Source organism: Microchirus variegatus (assembly GCF_963457635.1).
Source record: "Microchirus variegatus genome assembly, chromosome: 14".
NCBI lineage: Eukaryota > Metazoa > Chordata > Actinopteri > Pleuronectiformes > Soleidae > Microchirus > Microchirus variegatus.
Window position 1 is genome coordinate 25,076,618 of NC_139815.1, and position 22,479 is coordinate 25,099,096.

The following is a 22,479-nucleotide window of genomic DNA, read 5'->3' on the forward strand; positions in this document are numbered from 1 at the left end:
AGATAGATAGATACTTTATTCATCTCACAGAGAAATTCACAATTATGTAATAATTATGTAATTATGTAATTATGTAATAATATGTAATATCGACTTATAACTTGATCCAACTGTTATATTTCTGCTCCTGGTCTCTCTCCTCTCTCTACCTCACTTAACCTCTTGTCCTTTCTCTCCCCCCTTCCTCTCCCCTGTCCCCCATTTTTCCTTTCACCCTAACCGGTCGAGGCACATCCCGAGTCTGGTCCTGTTTGAGATGTTCTTTCCTTTAAAATGTACTTTTTTCTCCTTCTACACTGATGCCTAGTCTATGCTCATTGTGTGAACTGTTGTGTTTCACTTCTCTCTATAATATTGCATAGTATATACTATATTGAATTAATATTATTTTATTTATTTAATGTGAAGCCCCGAGAGGAGAGGAAGCTGTTGCTGAGGGCAAAGACTGAACTGGATCCTAATGAGCTGAGCCACAGTTTGTTAAAGCAAATATCTAATCAGTCAATCAGTGACTCAAACCGAGCATCGGAACGACAAACTCGTTTAAAAAAAAAAATACAGTATATATATAAGATAGATTTAATTTAACGTATTTATTTTAATGGTGAGGTTCTCGATAAGCCCTCCCAGGGTTTCTAACCTCTATGACTTATTGTAGTCCTATATTATCTATTGTATTTTTTTGTGTTGTGATATACTCTTTGTTTGTAATGTTTTATTAAAGCGCAAACAATAAATAAAACAATAATAAATAAATAAACTACTGATCCACTGGGATTTTCCCCACAAAAGATGGCACAGAATGGTCCAAAAACACTCACTTTACTGCTGCACATTACACTTTTTAAATTTTTTTTTTTACTTTGTTTCCCTCCAGAAATGAATAAATTCCCAAATGTATCTACAGGGATTGATTCAGTCACCCCCCCCCCCCACACACACACACACACCTTCATAATCCATCCATCTACTCATCAGATGAACAGACAGACACACTTCTACGTGACCCCAGGTCAATTCTGTCCATCTCTGAAAATCTCACTTGATAACGTCACACACTTTATTTGTGACCACGTCTGATTCTCTTTTTATTTTGACCTGTCCTGGCCCAGTACCTAGGACATGTGGTGTGTTTGGTTCACACAGGAAGATTCTGTGATACTCGGCCTGTAGTTATTCTTATTTATTTATTTTCTGAGGGAGAGCGAAGACTCTTAATGTTTTTGGGTTTCTTTGCCACCTAGAAAGTTGTAGCTGCCAGTAAAGGAGGAGTGGAAGGACAATACGAGTCTATCAGAGCAGTGGGTGCTGGTTATGGTCAAAGTTAAGAAATTATTCGATCCAGATTCAGGAAAAAAAAACCCAACATAAAAATAATTGTTGACCTTGCAAATTAGTGTTTTCTCTAGTTCAGTGTTTCTCAAACTTTTTATTCCAAGTACCACCAGAAGAAGCCACAGTTTGAGAAACCATAATCATATTGAAGATTAGTCAATATGAAGGTAAGCAAATGCATCATTTTGTCCATGAAATACTAACTTGTGTACAAAGGATGAGACGCTATTCCAATTGTTTACTTAAACAACATTTTAATGATGTTAATCCTCTGCTCATACAGATTAGAGAGTGATAACAGGATTATGAGGAAACAGCTTCTAACAACGTTGCTAGTGATGCACAGTCTGAAGGAGACGGTCTTAAATATCCATACAAAGACGAGGAACACGCTGGAGAAAAAAAAAGAAGAAAAAAAAAAGTACTTCATTGAACCGTTTTTTTGTTTCGTTTTTGTTGTTCACATTAGTAACAAGACCTTTTACCAGTACTATATTTACATAGTGCAAAAAAACCACAACACTTGATGTCAATGAACATACTTCAAAAAACACTTTGATGGAAGTCATATCAACAAAAAGCCTCCACGCAGCGCAGCGTCCATCACAATACTTTCAGGATCCCCGAGTATGAACCTCGTAGACCGGCTGGAACCTTCACTATCAGATAACCATTATCAAATTGGATTCCAACGGTTTAAATGTCAAAACTATCAAATGGCTTTAAGAAAAGGATGATTGTATTTTTTTTTAATTTTAATTTGTTTTGTTTTTTTAATACAATGCAAAATCTATTTTTGTACACTTTTATTTACAAGGGTTCATCATTAATTATTTTGTGGAGAAAAAAACTAACTGTTGGGAGAGACAGAGAGCTTCTCAGCAGATTCTTTTCAGCCCAAACCAAACAATGCCTGATGTTTTTGTCGACTCGGGCACTTTTAAATTTAAAAGTTAATCTGACTTAAAGCTGCAGTACATACATTTTGTTTTGCCGTTATTATTGTTTTACTTTATTATTGTATTATTATTATCTGTTTGGTCTTCGTGAACAGAAACAATGAATGCTGCCTCTTTCATCTGGAAAAAGGCTCTTGTCAAGCAAACACTATCAGAACTGACTGAGGGAGCGTTTGCGAGTATGCAGCTGCAGCACAGAGGTGGGTGGAGACAAGAAGCAGTTATCCAAACACGCTTTAGAATCGCTGTTACACAAAATGAGATCTGATATTTTGAGATGGCTAACGCTTCCAAAGCTCCCACTAAGGATTTGTTTAAACGTTATGCACTGCAGTTTGAATCACTTTTGTTTCTTTTTATAAATATAAGGAGATGGGAGTCAATACTGCTAAAAAAAAGAACAATTTGTAAGATTAGTTTCTAGACTAGTTTCCCAGTTGTTTCACAATGCAGCGACGTACTCCAGTACTACGAACTGTACATCTACCAAAAACCTTTACATATTTTTCTGCACAGACAGACTCACTGACAACAGATCCTCAATGTTGGTGACGAATCTGATAATCCGGAGAAAATTAGTCCAAACAAACACCACCAGAGAGAACAGGAGCACTTTTTTATATGAAGCACAGAGAGCATGTGGGGGAAACTGAGGACGAGTCCAGTCAGACGAATAAACCCCAAAACAGTTTCACACACAGGCAAATCAATGACACACGTACACACAAACACACACACACACACACCATTAACACACTGTAGTAGAACCAGAGAGACGAGGTTATATACACAAAGCTTGTTTTGCTTCTTAGAAGTTTCAATCGTCTGAATACAGGAAAAAATATGAAGAAGAAAATCAAACACTGATGGGTGGGAGTGGTTTTGTTGGAGAGACAGAAGAATCAGAAGAACCCCCGACACTGTAGTCATTTTCTGTGAGGAAACCTAAACACCAAGCGAGCAGTAAGTCATAGAGAAATGCACGTCTGTCTCTGCTTCCCTCAGTGAGGTGGAAAAACGGCACACACACAAAATAAAGCCAAAGAACACAGCAAAATGAATGCAATCTACATGTGCCAGTGTACACACACACTCATGAGCGCACTCTCTCTCTCACACACACACAGGCATACACAAGTACTTGCAAAGCTGTAAACCTTGCAGGGCTATGAATGGAAAAACAGGGATGAATCCATACTGGTATCAGAATGACGTTTTTTTTTGTTTTTTTTAAACAACTAAATTAAACTTACATTTTTTTGTCCTTTCTCTTCTTTTGTCTTTTAAAATGAGTCCACGCGGCAGGATTGTTTTAGGTTTTTAAGACCGTTTAGGACTTTAGGACATTTTTCTTTTTCTGATCTCAGTACTGGATCAGAGTCAGACTGATACCATCCATCCATCCATCCATTATCTACCACTTTATCCTCCACCAGAGGGTCGCAGGGGGGTGCTGTGCCTATCTCATTGGGCGATAGGCGGGGTACACCCTGGACAGTTCGCCAGTCCATCACAGGGCCACATATAGAGACAAACAACCATTCACTCACACTCTCTCACACCTACGGTCAATTTAGAGTGACCAATTCACCTAATCCCCATATCGCATGTTTTTGGACTGTGGGAGGAAGCCGGAGAACCCGGAGGAAACCCACGCACACACGGGGAGAACATGCAAACTCCTTGCAGAAAGGCCCTTGTTCCGAAGATGTTCCAAAACTGGAACATCATCTTCCAAACGGGGCTCGAACCCAGGAACCCGGGTCTTCTTGCTGCAAAGGCAAGAGTGCTAACCACTACACCAACCGTGGGCCCTGAATATACCAATACTGAATATTAGGGGATGTCCCGCTCAGCTTTTTTATGCCATTACGGAGTCCTGATTTGCAACCGTCTATAGCCTAGAGAACAGAGGGTCAGCGTACTACACCAACCGTGGGCACGCTGACCCGCTGACCCACACCGTCACTTCAGAACATATTTGTTAACATTCTGTACGAGTGCTGCAAACTCCACGAGTCAGAGCTCCCTAATTGTGGTAATACGTTGTGTATGAAAGAGAGTGTGTGCTTCTTTTTTTTTTTTAACTTCTCTGTGATCTTTTCTGGCATAAACACTGACATTGTCAGAACCAGAACCTGGTCGTGGAGACCAAAACCTGGTCCTACTGAGGCAGAACCTCATTTCTGAGGAACTGGTTAGGTTTAGAGCTCAGATTTGAATTCTGGTTAGGGTTAGGGTAAAGGTTGGATTGTTATAGGTAAGGCTTTGTTGAGTCCTAAGAAGAAAAGCTGCACAAACCTGTGTGTGTGTGTGTGTGTGTGTGTGAGAGAGTTAACTGGTCAAACACGGGTAAATATGACTGTGAAAGAAAAGTAGCCTAGAGCTGAAATAAATGATGGGAGACGAGCGTTCATCTCTGATCAGGTTTAAAAAGAAAAGGTGATGAGAGGTGTGTATGGGGACATCCCTGGCTAATATCAGCTAATCCCTATGAAGTAAGATGGGAGTGGACTTTCCTTTAAACAGCAGTTTAATATCATCTCTCATCATCACTGCTCATCGCTTGCTCCTAAGAAAATTCCCCCGACTCTTAAGAAGAGTTCAGTTTTTTCCGAGGAGGGAAATCGTAAACGTTCCCATGATTTCAAGTGTAGCAGGTTAATGAGGTCGAGGAAGAGTCTCATCCAATCAAAATGCGCGACTTGTCGGTTGGACTGTGTGTTTGAGAGTTGGTCGTTGGTTACTTCAGGATGCGTTAATGCGTGGTGTGTGTGAGTGTTGGTCAGTGGGTTGGATACCTGAGATTATGTGTAGTGTCAGGGGTTAAAGACGAATAAGAAAAGCTGCTGGCTGCTTTGAAGACGGATGAGTGAGAGCCAGAGAAGTGAGCGAATGAGTACATGTAAAAAAAAAAAAAAAAGAAAAGAGGGAGGAGTTGGAAGTGATTTCAACCAATGACCTTCTTCGCCTCCACTTGCTCTTCTCCCTTCTTCCCCGTCTCTGTGATGCCGGCAGACTCGATGTCCTCCTCGTCTTCACTCTGCCCCCTCTCCTCTTCTTCATCCTCCTCTTCTTCCTCTTCCTCCTCCTCCTCATCTTCTGTACTTTCCTGGCTCTTCCCCAGTTGCAGGTTTTCCAGGGTCTTTGACACCCAGGATTCAATGCGGCTGCTGAGGGTGGGCACCTCCAGAGAAATGGGTGCAGGAGTGTAGTCCTCTTCCTCTTCGTCCTCCTCCTCTGCCTCTTCCAACATCCCGGGGACAAGCGTGGAGGTGGTGGAGGTGATGGAGCTGTTGAGCGGACCCCTGCAGCTTCCGTCCAACGAGCCCGTTTCTGTGCTCTGCTGTGAGGCCAGCTCCAGCCGGTCGTCAGCACGGACCTCGTCTTTCTCTCCACTGCCCTGTGTAGAAGGTCCAGCTCTGGACTGGAGAGCAGTGGATCCAGACTGAGCAGCAGTGGTGGGGTTTGTGGTGGTGGTGGTGGTGGTGGCTGTGGTTGTTGTGGTGGCTGTGGCTGGTGGTGCTTCAGTGTCTTTCTGTGCAGCTGTGGAAGGGTTAGGGTTAGTCGCAGGGCGACTCTGCTCTACCTCTACAGGCTCTAGAGAATCACAAGTCTCCACCATATTCCTCCAGTTGGTTTCTAGAGGAATTAAAAACAGTAAGGTTATATAGTCAGTGATGAAACATAGAAAAATATATTAATTCAAGTTCTGTAGCTTTACTTTCCAGGTTAAGATTTAAGAAAAATCTAAACAAGATCAAGTGGCAACTGCTGGCAAGTGGCAAAGTGTGTGCCTTATCACACTGGTATCCACTCATATGTGTCATGTTATACCTTATAGTTTCCTCTTATCTACAAAACTAATATGGTGTTCTTTTGAAGACCTTAAACTAGCGATTGAGATCAAGCGGTAAGTAGAACATTTTTCCATAGACCATTCAAACTAACTTCATTTTGCAACCAACAAGAGTCACCCCCTAGTGGCTATTCAATATATTTTCATTTTCTATTTGGATTCAGGTACATTTTTATATGAAAAATTAAGAATAAATTAAGTATTTGAGAAAAAAAGAAAGAAAACAATGAGTCTCAGACCACATATTTAAATACCTAATATGCTTTACAATTAAAAAAGGCAAAAGTATTTCACCACAGATTAGATATAGAATCATAAAGAAGAAGGTAAGCTTACCGTGCTCATTTTCATTTACTTCTGAGATGGGTTCAGAAAAGATGGAGCAGAAGGAGATGGCAGAAGCAGCAGAGTGGTTACGTGAATGTCCCATGTGGTGTGGGACCTTCTTGTCATTTTTCAGTGCCTCCTCGGCCTGTTCTTGCTCCAGAGCTGACACCATGTCTTTGTAGGCTTTCCTTGCCTCCTCTGTCAGTGACACTAAACGATTGAAGAGACCCTGAAGACAAACAAGGACTTGTGGTGAAATTGTGGTGAAACAAATTATGTGTAGCTCTTACAATAGAGAAGAAAAATAAATGAGTGTGATAATCTGCACCAAACTTCTATCTGAAATTCAGATATGCATTCATACTTGGGGGGTTAAATTCAAACTTGAACCTTAAAACCCAGTTTGAGGTCAAATTATAGTTTAGAAAGCGCCTCAGACCATCTGAAGTAATTACCACTTGGTCCAGTAGAGGGCGCAGTGAGAGCGGCTTGGCCTTAGATCCACTTTGGTTCTGAGAACAACATAACACTTATTCTTATTTTACTTTTTAAAAACCAGTAAAAAGAAAACCCAAATCTGTAGACACTAAACACACGCTTGGTGATGGAATTAAAACACAGGAGCTGTTCAGAGATGATCATGGATGGATGAATGAATGAATGAATGAATGAATGAATGAATGAATGAATGGATAAATGGATGAATTACCTCTGCTCCAGAATAGTTGAAAATGCCGACAACACTGACAGGCACTAGTTTGTTGACACAGCGTCCAAGAGCTTTTCTGCCCAAGGCAAACACAAACGGGATCTCTTGCTCCCTGGCCATGGCAATGACATTATACAACGCTTCATCCAAACCACCTGCAACACAGCAAACACTCATTACCTCGGAGTTATTTGTTGAGAAAACAGGTTACCAGCTGAGTTTGTCAGACCTCAGAACATTTGTTCACACAAATTACATTTTCTGTTGACGGTGGTGACGAGACATTACTTTATTTACCTTTGGCCTGGATCTTTTCACAGTTTGGAGAGATAATAACACACTTAATCTTGTGCAACTTCATGTGTTTGGTGACTTCTCTGAGACCCATGACCAGGCGGCGCTTGGATTTTGCCTTGGTGGGATCCTTCTGGTAAACTCGCTCCTGGAAGCGAACCAGTTCCTGCAGCAGCAGAGTCACACTCTCGTCGATCTCCTTACTCAGCACTTGGTTACAGTACCTTCAGAAGAAAAGGAGAGCGGGAAAAAGGGAGGGCAGGGAGAAAAATCATCCTGGTTACAAATGTTCAGAATATGTTTTGGGAAACTACAAAGATAAGAATTTATGTATGTTGCTGACAAAAAGGCTGTAGGTGTTTTAGTTCAACTGGTTTCTTGATTCCTTACTGGTCAAAAAAGAACACAAACAGTTTTTCTCCAATTAGCTCGGCAATATTAATGAAACATTAATTAACTATTAACTTTTATTATATTATATTAACTATTCGAGCAGTCTGAGGACAAGTGTCCTCCTGCTGGTCAGAGCTGAGGGGCGGAGTTTGACTACAGAGGCTTTTTGGAAGCTTTAAATGCAAAATCTGTGAGAAGGGTGGATGAGGACAAAGGGCCTACAGCAGAGGACGCAGGAGGACAAAGCTGTGTTTGTGACCACTGGCACACATTTTGGCTGAGAAGGGACAGTGTTCAAGGCATCCTCGCCGTACTCTACAATTCTTTATTGTACAGTGACGCCTTTAAAAACACCCGTTAACTTTCAGAGTATGCTTCTCAATGCCAAGGCTGTGCGAATTTGGAGTGGGACAAAATATTTGCTGACCACCAACTGACCGTTTTGCTGTTTCCACATTGTGCATTTTTGAGACATTCCAATACCAGGGATGCCAACAAAAGGTCTGTCCTGTTCCACATGGTTCTCGATCCATGTGGGACGAGGGCGTGTACTTACTCTCTGAAACGCCGGCTGTGGATCTTGGTGACAGCATTTGAAGCCATGGGGCTCCCGATACCAGAGCTGGCAGGAGAACCCTGTGACACTGGAGTGATGCTGTATGGTGAGTTCTGGCTGGCAGGGGAAAGGGATGCATCACTGGGAACACTCAGACCATTCTCTGTGGTGAAAACAGCAGACCAGAAATAATTACATCTAGGTAAGGTAATGTCTCCGAATGGCAATATCCTTTACAGCAGCAGTCAAAAAAATAGTACAAATCAATACATACACAGTGTAATAAATTACAATAAGCATATAATAATTTGATTAAAAGGCCAATAGCAGTGGGCAGAAAAGACTAAACCGCCATCCTGACCAGAGCTGCCCAATGCCTAATGCAAGAGAAAAAACAGTTTGTGAGAGGGCCTTCACTTTGTACTATGTGCTAAAAACAAAGAAATGAAATCTCATGCATGTCATGTGACCATTTAAGTGTAAACAGGAAGCTGATTATTTCTGCAGTTGTTTGCCGAGTTAAGAAAGTACTTCTAATGAGGGGATTTTTGTAGACTGATCATGAGGTGAAATAGAGACTAAGCCAATTGTTGTTTTGGCTGATAAGAATCAACCATGAGGAAATGCAGGTAACATGATTGTTTTTCAAACTGCTCGGTTTCAGCCCATCAACACTAAAAACCTGCACCCATGTTATCAAACTGAGACGAGCCAGCAGTGTTTTTAAATTGCACCACGATACTGATAAAACACTCGACATCAGGGACAGCCTTTGATCTCCTAACATGCATTTCAACTCAATCACTTGACTGGCGACATATTTAAATGTTTTCATTTAATAATGACCCATGGCCCTCACCTTCTTGAGAGGCAGGCTCTTGCGTAAGATCCTCAGTAAAACGTAGACACTCGTCCCCATTCTCCTCCTGACCTGTCGACTCCTGTTCCACGCTCACCTTCCCTTTCTTTCCTTCACGTTCCTTCAAGATGATCTACAGAAAACCAGAACAAAAACAATGTTTCCACAGTTCAATTACCCCCATTTCTTTGATGAAGTTGTATCCAGGTGAAACAGGACCATGCTCCCACTTGTTCAAAGTCATTAACTTCAACTTAAAATCATCAACCTTCTTCAAGGCTGTTGGCCTTTTGACTTTGGGAATCTCTCTCTCCTTCCCTCTCTTGACCCGAGGAGCGGTGGAATCCAGGACGTTGTGTGGGGCCGAGTACGGCTTCTGATGACCCTTCAACATGGACGGCAGGTTGGTCGAGCCCGAGCTGTGGAATGGCGTGGTTGTTCCTACTAGACCGAAAGGACAACAGACGTATCAGACTGTGAGGATGTGTACATTTATGTGTACAGGGATTTTCTGATAATTTGGAACTGAATTGGAGTTAATTAAATGGTCATGGTTGCCTAAACGTTAGCCAAAATAAACCCTAATCTTATGATAGATAAGAGTTCATGAATACCTGCAAAAGACAGTGGCTTGGTATTGTTGAGTTGCCTGGCCTTCATAGCCTGCTGATGTTTCTCCAAAGCTGCTAGCATGTCTCCCAGGTCCAGCTCGACTGAGGTTTTACTCTTCTTCCCTGCGACTTTGGTAAATGCCTCCTGCCGGGTGAAGATAGAAGAGGCAGAAGAAAAAAGGTCGCAACCATCAAACAAGTTCACTGTGAACACAAACTCAATGTCAGACAGACACAGTAGAGTTGTATACCTGTAATTTCTTCTGTTCCATGCTGATTTCAGAGTACTCCTGTGCAGTGGCTAAGGCAGCAGCCAGGGCCTTCTTCCTCTGGCTCTTGGCTCTCTTGGGAACAGATGTGGTAATAGGGATGGGTGTCTGCACAATGTTGATGGGGGAGTTTTCTGGTAGGTTATCCAGCTGTGGGGTGTTTGGAGACATTGATGAGTTCAATTTTGTGCAGTTGTTTGAAGATTAGCCTACAAACAGCTGTCAACAATCTTTCCAGGGTTCTTTCTTTCTCGCACTTATCCTTGTGATTGTCAAACTGTTTTGTTTTAATGTTTGAATGATAAATGAAGCAACTTACAAAAAATATTTCAATGAAATTGTGTCCACTGTAAATATTTTTCTTCAGGTCATTAACTTTAGAACGACTCATAAAGCTATGACATGCATCAATAGCAAATTCAGGGGGATCAAATTGGCCAGATAACTAAGACAATACAAAACTCAGTCAGTAATTGTGACACAGTAACAGAAATACTGGTAATATATGATTATGATATGGTTTTAGCAAAACATTCAGGGATCGATCAAGTGGAGCAGTCATACTGTCGATCAATCTCTGTGCTTACCACAAAAAATGGCTGATTTAGTACAAACTAATACACATTCAAACAGAAATAATTATCCTTTACCAGGTTTTTGGGCAGTTTCTGCTGCGTGTGCGTCTGAGTGGGCGCAGATTCTGGTTTGGTGCTGCGTTGGACAGTGCTCCCAGTAGCAAGATCAGGAAACTCATCTTCATCCTGATTAAAACGTAGAAAACATTTTAGCACAACACAAAAGCTCTATCTTGCAAAATCTAAAGTACTGCAGAGTCTATTTTACAAAAAGCCTTCTCTTACCTCAAAATAGAGGGGCTCTGGAGTGATGTCAGGACCAGTGACCACTGTTGGCTGTAGTCTTTGTTCTGACTGGTTGGGTGGCAAACGTCCTGGATAGACGGTGTGAAAATCCTAAACAGCAGAGCGCAGAGTCAGACAGGATTCCATTGCTATTCTAAAAGCTTATAATCATCAAAGTCCCAATTTCCCTGATTGTCATTGTCAGAAAGTGATGCCAAATTTAAACATCACCAGAGTTCGTCACATCAAAAACACAAACCTTTTATTTTATCTACAGTACCTGTGAGAAATGTCTTTGTTCAAGATTCTTCCTCTGGTCTACTCTGTGAAACTGGCCGTTCCTGTCTCCCCAGGACTTTGGAGGAACCTGAGAGGCTACACTTACCCAGGTATCGGCTACTGAATACACAAATACATAAAAAGCAATGCTCAGATAAGAGAAAACCTCCATTCATTAGTAAAATATTAGATACATGCTGTAGAATTAACATGGCTAAGAAAGGATGTTTGTATATTCAGTCTAGGCAAACAATGTGTTGAAAAACATGTTACATCAAACTTACCTGTCATTACACCAGCCTCTACTCCCTATAACACACAACAACATAGAACACGTCACTAACACTGTGAGGGCAAAGCTAAATTATGGACTATATCAAATCTAGTCCCGAGCGTTTTGCCTGGTATAGTAATGATTACCTTCATGAATATATAATAATAGGAAACCCTAAAAAGACTGTGATCTAAATGGTCTTTTTTACCCAACAACTTGCAAAATACACTTTCAGCAACTGTATCATATTCATGTGCTTTGACAAATCACACTCCAATTTGATTAACTAGCTTCTCGTTCTATCACGTACAAACACAGTTGCCTGTTAGCTTTGTGCATAGTACTTACATTTGCAAATAATAGGTCTAAATGATTCATTCATACATTATTCATGTGAAAGTAGTGGGGGTGGAAGTGAATAACTATCTCGTATTGTTGAGTTTCAACTGGAAAAGCCATTCAACACCAAACAAGCATGTGTTGAAAACAAGTAAATGTTGTTGTGTGCATGAGGTTAAACAACTGGCTCATACCTTGGGTGCTGCTGTATGCTCTACTGTTCGTTGCGTTACCCCAGCTGCCTGGTTGTGTTTGGGGCTGCAGTAGCCACTGTCACTGTCTATGTCTGCCTCACTGGCGCCATGCTCGTTGTAGCCGTCTGCTGCCTGGGTTGCCCGCCTTCTCTTTGTTCGGTTCTTCCACAGCAGAGGACTAGCCTGCTCAGCAGCACATCGCACCGGCACCTCGCCTGGGGAATCTGAGGACAAGGTGAGAGTAAAGGCCACATTATACTTCTCCGACTGCGTATGCGTTATCCGTCTGTGTCACCACGGAGACGCCTCGAGCATTTATATTTCTGCGTCGTGGTGACGGACACTCGCTGCAATTTCCCGCCCGATCAGTAGGGGTCGCTGCGCAAGGTTGTTGTGCTTCTGGCTACAGTGAGCAATGGCGTCCGAGAAAGAAAGAGAGAGAAAGACTGTTGTTGTTGAAACAGTGGCCGTTTCTCACTTTTCTGTGTGACGGAACGCAGTTTTAAGATAATTTGAGGCGAGAAATTGGCCATTTACGGTCTAAACATGTGCTGTGTGTGTTAAGATATGACGTATTTATAGTTTGGCAGCGACGTTATCGGCGGGGATCAGCTCCGCCTCTGTCAGGACGCCCGGAGCGCACTGAGAGCCGGCACAGAGCAGCTTCGCTCAGCCTGTCCTGAGGACCAATCGCAGCTCTTGCCGTCTCCGTTGTCCCTTGACGGAGTGACGGACACTTAAAAAATATTTCGTGCACCCTGCGTAGGCTACGTAGAGACTCTGCGTCGACGCAGAGACTGTCGAAGAGCCTCTGCGTCGACGCAGAGTCTCTACGTAGCCTACGCAGAGCACTTTACGCAGAAGTATAAATTGGGCTTAAACCAAACACAAAATAAACACAAGAGTTTTAAGAGTGAAATAAAACTTTAGCTATATCAAGAGGCCCCATTTAGACCTGTTATTAACATCCAACCTCAGGAATAGAATCACGGCCAGATCACGCTTTCAAGTTAATAAAAGTACCACAATTCACACCCGGCAGTAAAATGTGTACAGGGTGTGTCTCCTGTGGCCACTAATGATCGAATCTGGCTTCCCAAGCCTTTCTTCAAATACACAATGATGCCATAACTATTTGCATGGACAAAACTTTGCAGGTAACATCATTTGCATGGACAAACTGATTGTACTGATATGACTGCGGCGCATTGGCATGTTTTTCAGTGTGTAAGCATGTCTATGTGTGTGTGAGAGAAGAGATGAGATCAAGTGAATCAAAACTCTCCTCGCTCTGAAAAAGTTTCAATTATATATTAAAGATAATATTGTGGATGGAAATTAATTAACATACGAGTGCTGAATAATAATGCTGTAAAGCTAACACTGATCATATGACATCTAAGGCTGAGGAGGCGGTCTCTATTCCGTCTTGAGGACATAGTGAGTTCATGCAGCTAAGGAATGTGGACAAATGCGTCCTGAAACCACCTTCGAGGGTGGTTTGTGTGTTCGGATCTAAAGATGCATGCAGGATGCATGCAGGATGCATTGGGACCATTCGGCATAATCTGGTCATGGTTGGATCACTGAGGACTGATGATAACGTCAGGCCTGACTGGGATCTAAGTGTTATAAAGAGACTTACTGAAGTACTGACTTGAACCAGGACTTAACAACATGTTTTCCATGTGACACAAAACTGGATGATTTATGAAAACAGCAATATCACTGATGACATCATGGACTGCACGTTACTCTTTCCAACTGGAAACTCTGCATTCCACTTCTGTCACGATGCTAAGCTCAAGCATCAACATCAACCTGTAGGACCAGACACTGTCGGTAGTGTGCCCCACTTCATCACTGACAGTAAAAGACTCTTGTTGACTGGCAAAGCTGGAATGTGTTGAGCCTCCGCTTCCTTTTAGCAACATAATAGGACTAAAGGGCAACAGTGAAACTAGCCTGTACACACAAAAACTATTTGTGCAACCTGTATGCAGCACTTAAAATGTCAAGTGTGTAAGAAGAAGCTATATATAAAATGGTGCTTTCCCAAATGTGTCAGGGAATGTGGCTTTGCATACAAGACAAAATGTTGTTGTTCTTTATTTGCGAAGTAAGCTTCTGCTTAAAACTGTCAAAATGTGTACATTCTGGCATGGATGATCTGTCGGAGCATGGTGGTACATTTATACATTTATACAAACATGGTAGTATCTTCAGTTTTTGCTAATAAGAGTATTGTTACCAGTCTGCTGAGCTGCATCCACCAGCATGACCGTCTTGGTCCTACCATCAGGCCCTAAGGTGCATACTTCCTTCTGCACAGCAACATTCCTTGTTGGAGGCCTACGACCCCTTGGAGGCTGACAAACGCCCAACTGTGGCTGAGAAAAGATGACAGAAGGAGCTGCTCACTAAATAGTTCAAAAGTGGATGAGGAGACATTATCAGAATGTGTGTGTGTGTACCTTTGGAAGAGCATTAGGCCGGATCATGCCTCTTCCTCTTTGATTTGCCAACCCATATGCAGCCCCCAGAGGCATCGGTCTTTCCCCGACATCTGCAGAGACTGGGTTGATGACCCCAGCTTGCACAGGACTTGCATATGTGCCAGGGAAGGGCTGGTAGAAGCCCATCACAGGAGGGCATGGAGCTGGCATAATCTGGTAGTAAGCATACTCGTTGGATACAGGAGGCTGGGGGGACGACAAAAAGGGGTAGGCCAGGTATGGAGCTCCAGGCGTAGTGTTTGGCTGCTGCCAGCGCAGCTCCCCTCCATTGTACATGGTATGTTGCCTGTGAAGCAAAATAGTGGCAACATGTTAAATTATTATTATGTTTTATTTTACTATTTAATAAATAGTTGAAAGGATTTCTCCTTTGAAGTAAGAGGCAAAGGAAAGAGGAAGAAGGCAGTAATACAACAAGATACCAAATGCCATAAATCAATCAATCAACACCTCTGGATTAAAAACCAAATCATCCATTTCTATGGAAATGTTGGGGAGTTAGGTAGAATGTGTCCAAGTCCAACTTAAATTGTTTCTGCCACAACATTAAAACAATAATATAACGATCCTCTCGCAGTAAGTCAATTGTGAGGAAGCTCCAGCTTTCAGGCCATGAAACAAATAATCAATATAAACAAACAAAAAAAATCCTATGACAGCATTTTTTCTACAACAAAAGAACACACAGACGAGTAGTCGACCATTTCCTGCAGGTCAAACTCTTCTCGCACGGTGAACTGTCTGGTCGCAGTCAGGAAGAACAAAACAAACACCTATGATAAGCATCATGGCCACAGCCAATGAAACACAAGTAGGTATAGAATGCTGTGCATCCCAAAAGGAAAACAAAACTAAAAGATGGAAGGGACACATACTCAAAGTGATTTTAAAAAGCCAGTTGCAGACTTCATACTCCAATTTGGCCTGAACCAGGCTCAGTTGGGTTAGGATTAGCATGGATAAGTCTAACCTCATTGGTGGAGAGCGAGAGAGAGAGAGCAAAAATTACCCCGTTTCCAGTATAGGTAAAGTTTGGTTTTGTAATTTAAACAGGAAGTTGAAACCTCCTTCAGAAGAGAATCATTACAAAAGCATATAACAAGATGAGGTGACAAGGCAGAGTGCCAAAGCAAAAGGAATCTTCAGATCTATGCTGTCTCATGACAGTGTCAGCATCTGAAAGCAACAAACATAACCTATGGCAGGTAATACTGTCTTAATTCACAGCCATTTATCCATCAAATGTTACTTTAATAGAACAATCGGTTAAGTGCACACTGTGTCCCTGTATAATCTGGCAAAGCTGTTCTGTACTGTGCAACTCTGTATTGGCATACAGAAAAGTACATTCTCAGTTGACAGTATGACAAAAAGATCTATTTTTTGAATATGCAATATAGGGGAGATTTAAAAAGATAAGCTCTACAAAACAAAATGTAAGTGTATCTAGCAAGAGGGGGGGGGGGGTGCCTGGGTTAACATGATGCTTCATTTTGTTGGGGTGTGTCACATAGTATGCAGAAATGATAAGGATCCAGATGACATATTCACAGGCAGTTTACTATAGTGGGTTATTTCCTTGCATTCAAATAGCAGGGAAGGAAACAGTGGAGCGGATGTGTGCAGGATACAGCAGATCACTGTGGACAAAGACAGAGCCACTGGAAACATCAATTGTGGTCCCATGTAAACAGTTGGGAGGGTCCCATTCATATTTAAGCACTCTTAAACAACAGAGCAATTTAATGGCTCTAATACACTTTTTACAAGGATCTTTTTTTGTGTGAAGCACATTTGGGACACAGTCTTCTCCTCTTATTAAAACAGTACACAGAGTTACTCTAAAAATACAAAAGGTCCAGAAGTGAGAACATTGTTCTTGTATAGTTAAAAATGAGGGCAATCGTTTCCCCACAAAGCCACTGGGAGTGGCAATATTTTCTTCCTGAGTCTGCAAAATTCAGTAATAACGCTGGAGAACCACCACATCACAACTACCGCAATAGAACCTGCACTAATGTGGTTGAAGCAACAGCCACCCATTCCCAATCCAAACAGTACCTGTTGGCTTGGTTCTCCTGGACGAAAGGATAGCAGGTGATGAGGTAGCTCGGTATGGGCGTGGTTTCCACTCCTCCACCACCTCCTCCTCCTATACCCCCGCTGCCTCCTCCACCACTCGCCTCTCCAGAAAGACTCATGCTGACCAAGGATCCTTCAAGACCTTTCTTCTGTGGGATGAATGGTTCCACTTCAGCAGAAAGCTTCACATCCTGTACAGAGAGAGATGACCAGCCATTAAACTCATGACATGAGCACGTGCAGCCACTGAATGACTCCGTGGTGTATTTGAGCAAGACTGAATAAAACACACACACAAAAAAACATCAAAGCAAAGAACACAACTTGTCAAGTCAGGGCTCCAACTATCCATCTAACTTCTAATTGATATGGTGGAGAGTCTTTGTACCACAATTGTAAAATAAGTATTTTGTGTCTAAAAAAAGGTATTTAAATATGGGAAACTGATCATACAAGTTTTTACAAGCCCTTTGAGAGCACTATGGGTCAAACACTGGGCTCTGATGCCTTTTGATCAATTTAAAGACTTTAATCAGTGGACTAGTTTTTAACCAGTTCAAAAAAGATAAATAATATAGTCAGAAAGTATAAGTGGAGAGCCCTCACTTGACGAAACATATCATCTTCAAGCTGTGCCACATGATGTTCTGTGGTTTTTGCCACATGAGGATATTAAAATAAAACCACACTGGAAACTACAGCAGGAAGTATATCTATACAGCTTCTGTGTGAAATCTTAAAAAAAATGTATGTTATGTTATATGATAATCAAGTTATTTTTTTATAAGACATGGTAGAAAACCAAAAGACCCTATAAGTACCACTTTTGTATTGAAGATAACACGGAGTTTACTCATAATGCAATATTCACTGTTAATTATGACACACAATGAAAAAGGCTTCATAATTACTACTTTTGTTTGTATTAAATTCAAGGAAATGTGGAGATCTGGAAAACCGCAAGATACAAAAAGCCATATAAATTAATCAATTTAGTAATTCAGTCAAAAAGCAACAGGTAAAAGCAGGATATTCATGTTTTTTTTACTCTACTTTTATGTGTCAGGCTTTATGGCAACAGGTTGTTGTGGTAGAGGAAATTATATCACAAGCCACAGAGACCAAAGATTTATGAACTCAGACACTAGTCAGCTTGACAGGCTTTGGACTATAAAGCTCAACCAGCTACTTTAGATCATTGCTGTGTCATAAAACAGAGACAGTTGTGTGGAAAATCACTTTTTTCAGTATACAACTTGCAAAAAATACCAGAGCAGTACTTGAGGTATAGATTGGTCGCAAATTATCAACACTTTATTGTGTTAACTGTCAGATTAAATGTTGCTATTTAATTGAAGTTCTATCCTACTAGAAGTGCATGTGAAATGTCTTCATCTGACATTTTGTTGACACTTGTCTATCCCAAGAAAACAGCTCTGTCCAAGAGGTCCCAATAAAATAATCTACTATTTTACAAAGGATGAGGAGAGGTGACAGGGTTCAGAGTACAAAGGCACCCCCTCACTTGTCTGAAACAGTGGTTGGGATGCATGAATACAGAATCAGTCCAACCAGTGGATGTCACACAGACAGCCATTGTCTCCCACTGCTACTGACTGTGGGTGGATCCCTCATCATTCCATAGGTGATCTATAGAACCCGTCCTACCTAAACAGGCTTGTGGTGAACAGAGTCTATTCTGCCAGTTTAGAACAGAAAACTAAATTACAGATTTAAATGAAACGGTTTTCAAATTTCTTAAGAGTAATTGCAGCCTCTATGACCAAGTTTGTGGATGACTGCGTGATTTTAAAGCTCCAGTGCGTAACTTCTGTTCTCTCTTTAGCAGCAGAATCCACTTTTTGAGGGTGCCTCTTAGTGGTTTTAGGGATATTCCCGACCGGTTGCATCTGTGTCGCTTGACACAAAATTCAAAACACTGCTATACTAAAAAATACAGGAAGAGTCACGTAGAGCTGCGAGGCTTTAACAGCATTGTGTGAATTCATTTGGTGATGGCTGGAATGCAACACATTTATTTATATTTAAAGATTACACACTGCAGCTTTAAGAACATGGTGCAGGGTCTAAATGAGAACCATGGCACAGTTTAGTCGATAGGATGTTGTCACGGGATTAAGTTTGAGAGGATGAAGTAGGGACAGAACTGCAGGATAAGCTAATTACACTGTAAGCCACCACAGAGAGGTCTTTACTACACTATGAGGGAATCCTAATTTTTAAACACATCAAATGAAACGGACTATATAGTAAGTAAGATTTGTTAATCAAGACATTTGGACTGAGGATCAATCTCTAGAATCACCCATGGGTCTTTGTGCATCTCCGTGTTAGTGAGAATAGCTGTGATTGTGAAAAAGACAATGAGGTCAGACCCAGATGTTCATCCGCTGGGGATGACAGAACTCGGAGTGGTTCAACTGAGGGCTACTGATCTCACAAGCCTCCGTTTGTCCAAAACCTTTAATTTTTACACCAGTGGCTTTTCCAACAGCACCAGACACTGCTATGGCAGCAGTGGGCCAGATCATGTGCATAAAGCAACATGATCACATCACCTAGCGAAATTAAAGTCTATAATACTCCAGTGATGCAATACATCCAACATTAACGTAGGTGTTGACCATTTAGTAATTGAACTCATTTTGGAGGATGTTGTTTATGTTGCGATATAAGATGTTTCCATTAAACAATAAACTGAATGCCGATTACAAGAGAAGTAACTGTAAAGTAAATTTCACAATATTGCATAACATACATGGATGTAGGAGAGAGAGAGACTAAGACTTAAACAATAGGGATGATCCGATGGCTTTTAAAGCTAAACTGTAGAAGCATTTCAGTTTCCCCAGATAAAGAAATTAAAAACAAAACGTAAAACAATATGCAGATATTTAGGGACAGCAGTGACCTGCACTATTGGCAAAATAAAAGATATTGAAGGCCACATGGCAAAAAAATCAGCCTGGAAAGATTTTAGAAAATGCAAGAAAAAAAAAACACAGTGATAAAAATGATTCTGTGGTCTTGTTAGCTAAGTATTTTCACACCATAAGGTTTTGATATCGTTACACCCCTACTGATTAGTCATTTGCAGAAGGTGGGTCAGCATAGACTTGTTTCCATCCATTTACATAATATTTATTTGATTTACTTTTTTTAATAACATGCATACAATGTAACTGTGATTCATCTATCAAACACATTTCTTGGAAAATCTGAATTTACTATTAAAAATAACATTAGGTGTTGCAGAATTGGAAGTAAAAATAGTCAGAAACATTTGCCCATGACAAATGTCTTTGTAAATTTGACGAGCATTTCTAAAACATTTAAATCCTTTAAGTAGGAAGTCACATTGACATTACATATCTTTATCATTAAATAACCAGAAAGCAACAAAACAACAATTAGATGACACCCTACTAAATCAAAACGTTAGCCCATGGTTCTCCCATGTTTAGAGAATGTTCCCTCTGGGTTGTACGTTGAGGGAACCAAAAAACTTTAAATGTTGTTGTACTTTTGTTTACAACTTTGCACTTGCTAGATTCACCAGACCCTTGAGTGGGAACTTGATATTTGGGCAAGGTACAAGAATTGCAATCAGTGAATTAAAGCAGCTGCAGCTCACAGGAACTAATTGATTTCTTCTGTGTTTTAAAACAGGGATAATGATTACTAGTTTGTGCTCAAGAGCTTTCCAGGACTAAATGCCTATAGTAGGAGCGGTCAGTCAGTCTCTGTTCTGACAGAAAGCACTTTAAACTGACACGATTTGGTCTTGTGATCCTTAAAAGAAGGCTCACCGTGTAAAAACAATGCTTTAGGTGACAAAGTACCATCCCTATGTGGCAAGAGGTTACTCCGAGACACTACAGAGCCGAGTACAAACTTTCAGCATAGCAAAACAGAGTCAGAGGAATTTCATACATGCAGAAGAACCAGACATTCCTCTTGTGACGGTCATGAAACCTCTCCGCCTTCCCTGACATCACCCTCTCTCATGCGCATATCCCTCACCGAAACAAGTGTACATATTACGCCGAGCCGTCTTCCTGCCACAATTGTTACCGAGCATTTTTGACAAAAAAAACGAGTTAGGCACATTAACACGACCACCGCCGCGAAATGACAGCTGAGCTGTGTGGCTACAGCTAGCCAGCCAGCTAGCTAACAAAGCTAACGTGCGAAGATAAGGCTGTTTTTCTGAGCTTCGCGAAAGGAAACGTTGACATTAAAACACATGCAAGTCATTTTTTTAATCAACAGGACTAAAATAACACGTACTGGGAACAATGTCAATACACGTATTGTGCGCTGGTTTTGAAAATAAGACCGTGATTACCGTTAGCTGTTATGAGGTTAGCTTTAAAGCCAAGTGGAATAACAGTCTTGTTGCCATTTACCGAACCGCGTCGTGCTCTTAAAGTGGATATTGACCTAAAGAGAAAATGTAAGCATACGTTAAATGACACTAAGAGGTGTAGATACAATACAATCCATTAAAAACATGAGCAATAATCCAAAATGTGGCCTTAGTGCCTTTTAACTATCGTTAAGATACATTTTCCCACCCGCTAATGCTTTTTAGCAAGACCCCACTAACAGAAACCTACCTTATTGTCACAAGCGTCCATGTCAGTCACCCTCACCGCGGAAAAAGAGCCTCCCTGACCTCAGTGTGAACGTCAGGAGGAGGGCCGCTTTAATTTCTTCATTGTGGATTAAATCGTATGGAAAGACGGTGGCAGCGCTGATCGGCGACGGCTCTTTGCTGGACGGCGATGCTAACTGTTGCTACTAGACGCTGCTGCGTCAGCTGGTGGAGCTGAGCGCTGAGAGCAGCGGCAGCAGCCCGTGGTCAAGCTCAGTATCTGCTGCTGCTGCTGCTGCTGCTGCTGCTGAGAGCCAGCAAACTGCTGTCACTGTGGAAATGGGAGTCACCTGTGACGGAAGCCGCCGAGGCACACAGAGATTTTTTTTCCTTCCTTATTTTTGTAAATATTAATTGGAAATAATACACGAACATCAAAGGCGAAAGGAACAACAACAATAATAATAAAATCAACTAAATAAAGAAACACAGAAAATCGAGCAATACCAATAGTACTGTATGGAACTGAGTTTCCCAAAGTGGGGGCCACAGCCCCATTAGTGGCCCTTGCAGTCAGGCAGGCAGGCGTGGCACTATGGACTTTTAAAACTGTGAAGGGGCAACGTATTCATAAAAAATCATTTCATTTAACAATAAAATATCTTCAGAAATGCTAAATATTATTATTACACTTTGGTTTCAAAGTTAATTAAATTAAATTAAATTAAATTAAATTAAATTAAATTAAATTAAATTAAATTAAATTAAATTAAATTAAATTAAATTAAATTAAATTAAGATTCCCTTATTAGTCCCGCAGTGGGGAAATTTCCAATTTCTGCATTTTAACCCATCCGTTAGTTAGTAAACACACACAGCACACAGTGAGGTGAAGTACATGCTAACCCAGAGCAGTGAGCTGCCTGCATTCAGCGGCGCTCGGGGAGCATTGAGGGGTTTAGGTGCCTTGCTCAAGGGCACTTCAGCTGCGGACAAGTCGGGGTTCGAACCGGCTACCCTCCGGTCTCAAGCTTGAAGCCCTAACCCCACAGCTGCCCAAAAGTGGTTAATCCAAATAAAAATAAATACAAAACATGAATAAACAGTAACATACTAACATAAATAATGAAAACCAGGAAATGAAGC

At 41.3% G+C, this 22,479-nt stretch overlaps 1 protein-coding gene across 1 annotated transcript; it reads right to left on the reverse strand.

Annotated features, from left to right (window-relative positions):
• Positions 1 to 1,630: 1,630 nt before the first annotated feature.
• On the reverse strand, positions 1,631 to 21,449 carry secisbp2l (SECIS binding protein 2-like). The gene is made up of 18 exons (XM_083900879.1): positions 21,356 to 21,449; positions 16,695 to 16,906; positions 14,592 to 14,919; positions 14,369 to 14,507; positions 12,118 to 12,341; positions 11,595 to 11,619; positions 11,312 to 11,430; positions 11,032 to 11,142; positions 10,822 to 10,932; positions 10,154 to 10,321; positions 9,906 to 10,047; positions 9,560 to 9,735; positions 9,292 to 9,424; positions 8,433 to 8,595; positions 7,487 to 7,707; positions 7,190 to 7,344; positions 6,490 to 6,709; positions 1,631 to 5,936 (listed from the first exon to the last, which is right to left on the reverse strand). Exons 1-18 carry the CDS (start codon positions 21,374 to 21,376, stop codon positions 5,245 to 5,247), a joined length of 3,360 nt encoding a protein of 1,119 aa, XP_083757005.1. The 5' UTR covers positions 21,377 to 21,449; the 3' UTR covers positions 1,631 to 5,244.
• Between the last annotated feature and the right edge of the window lie 1,030 nt (positions 21,450 to 22,479).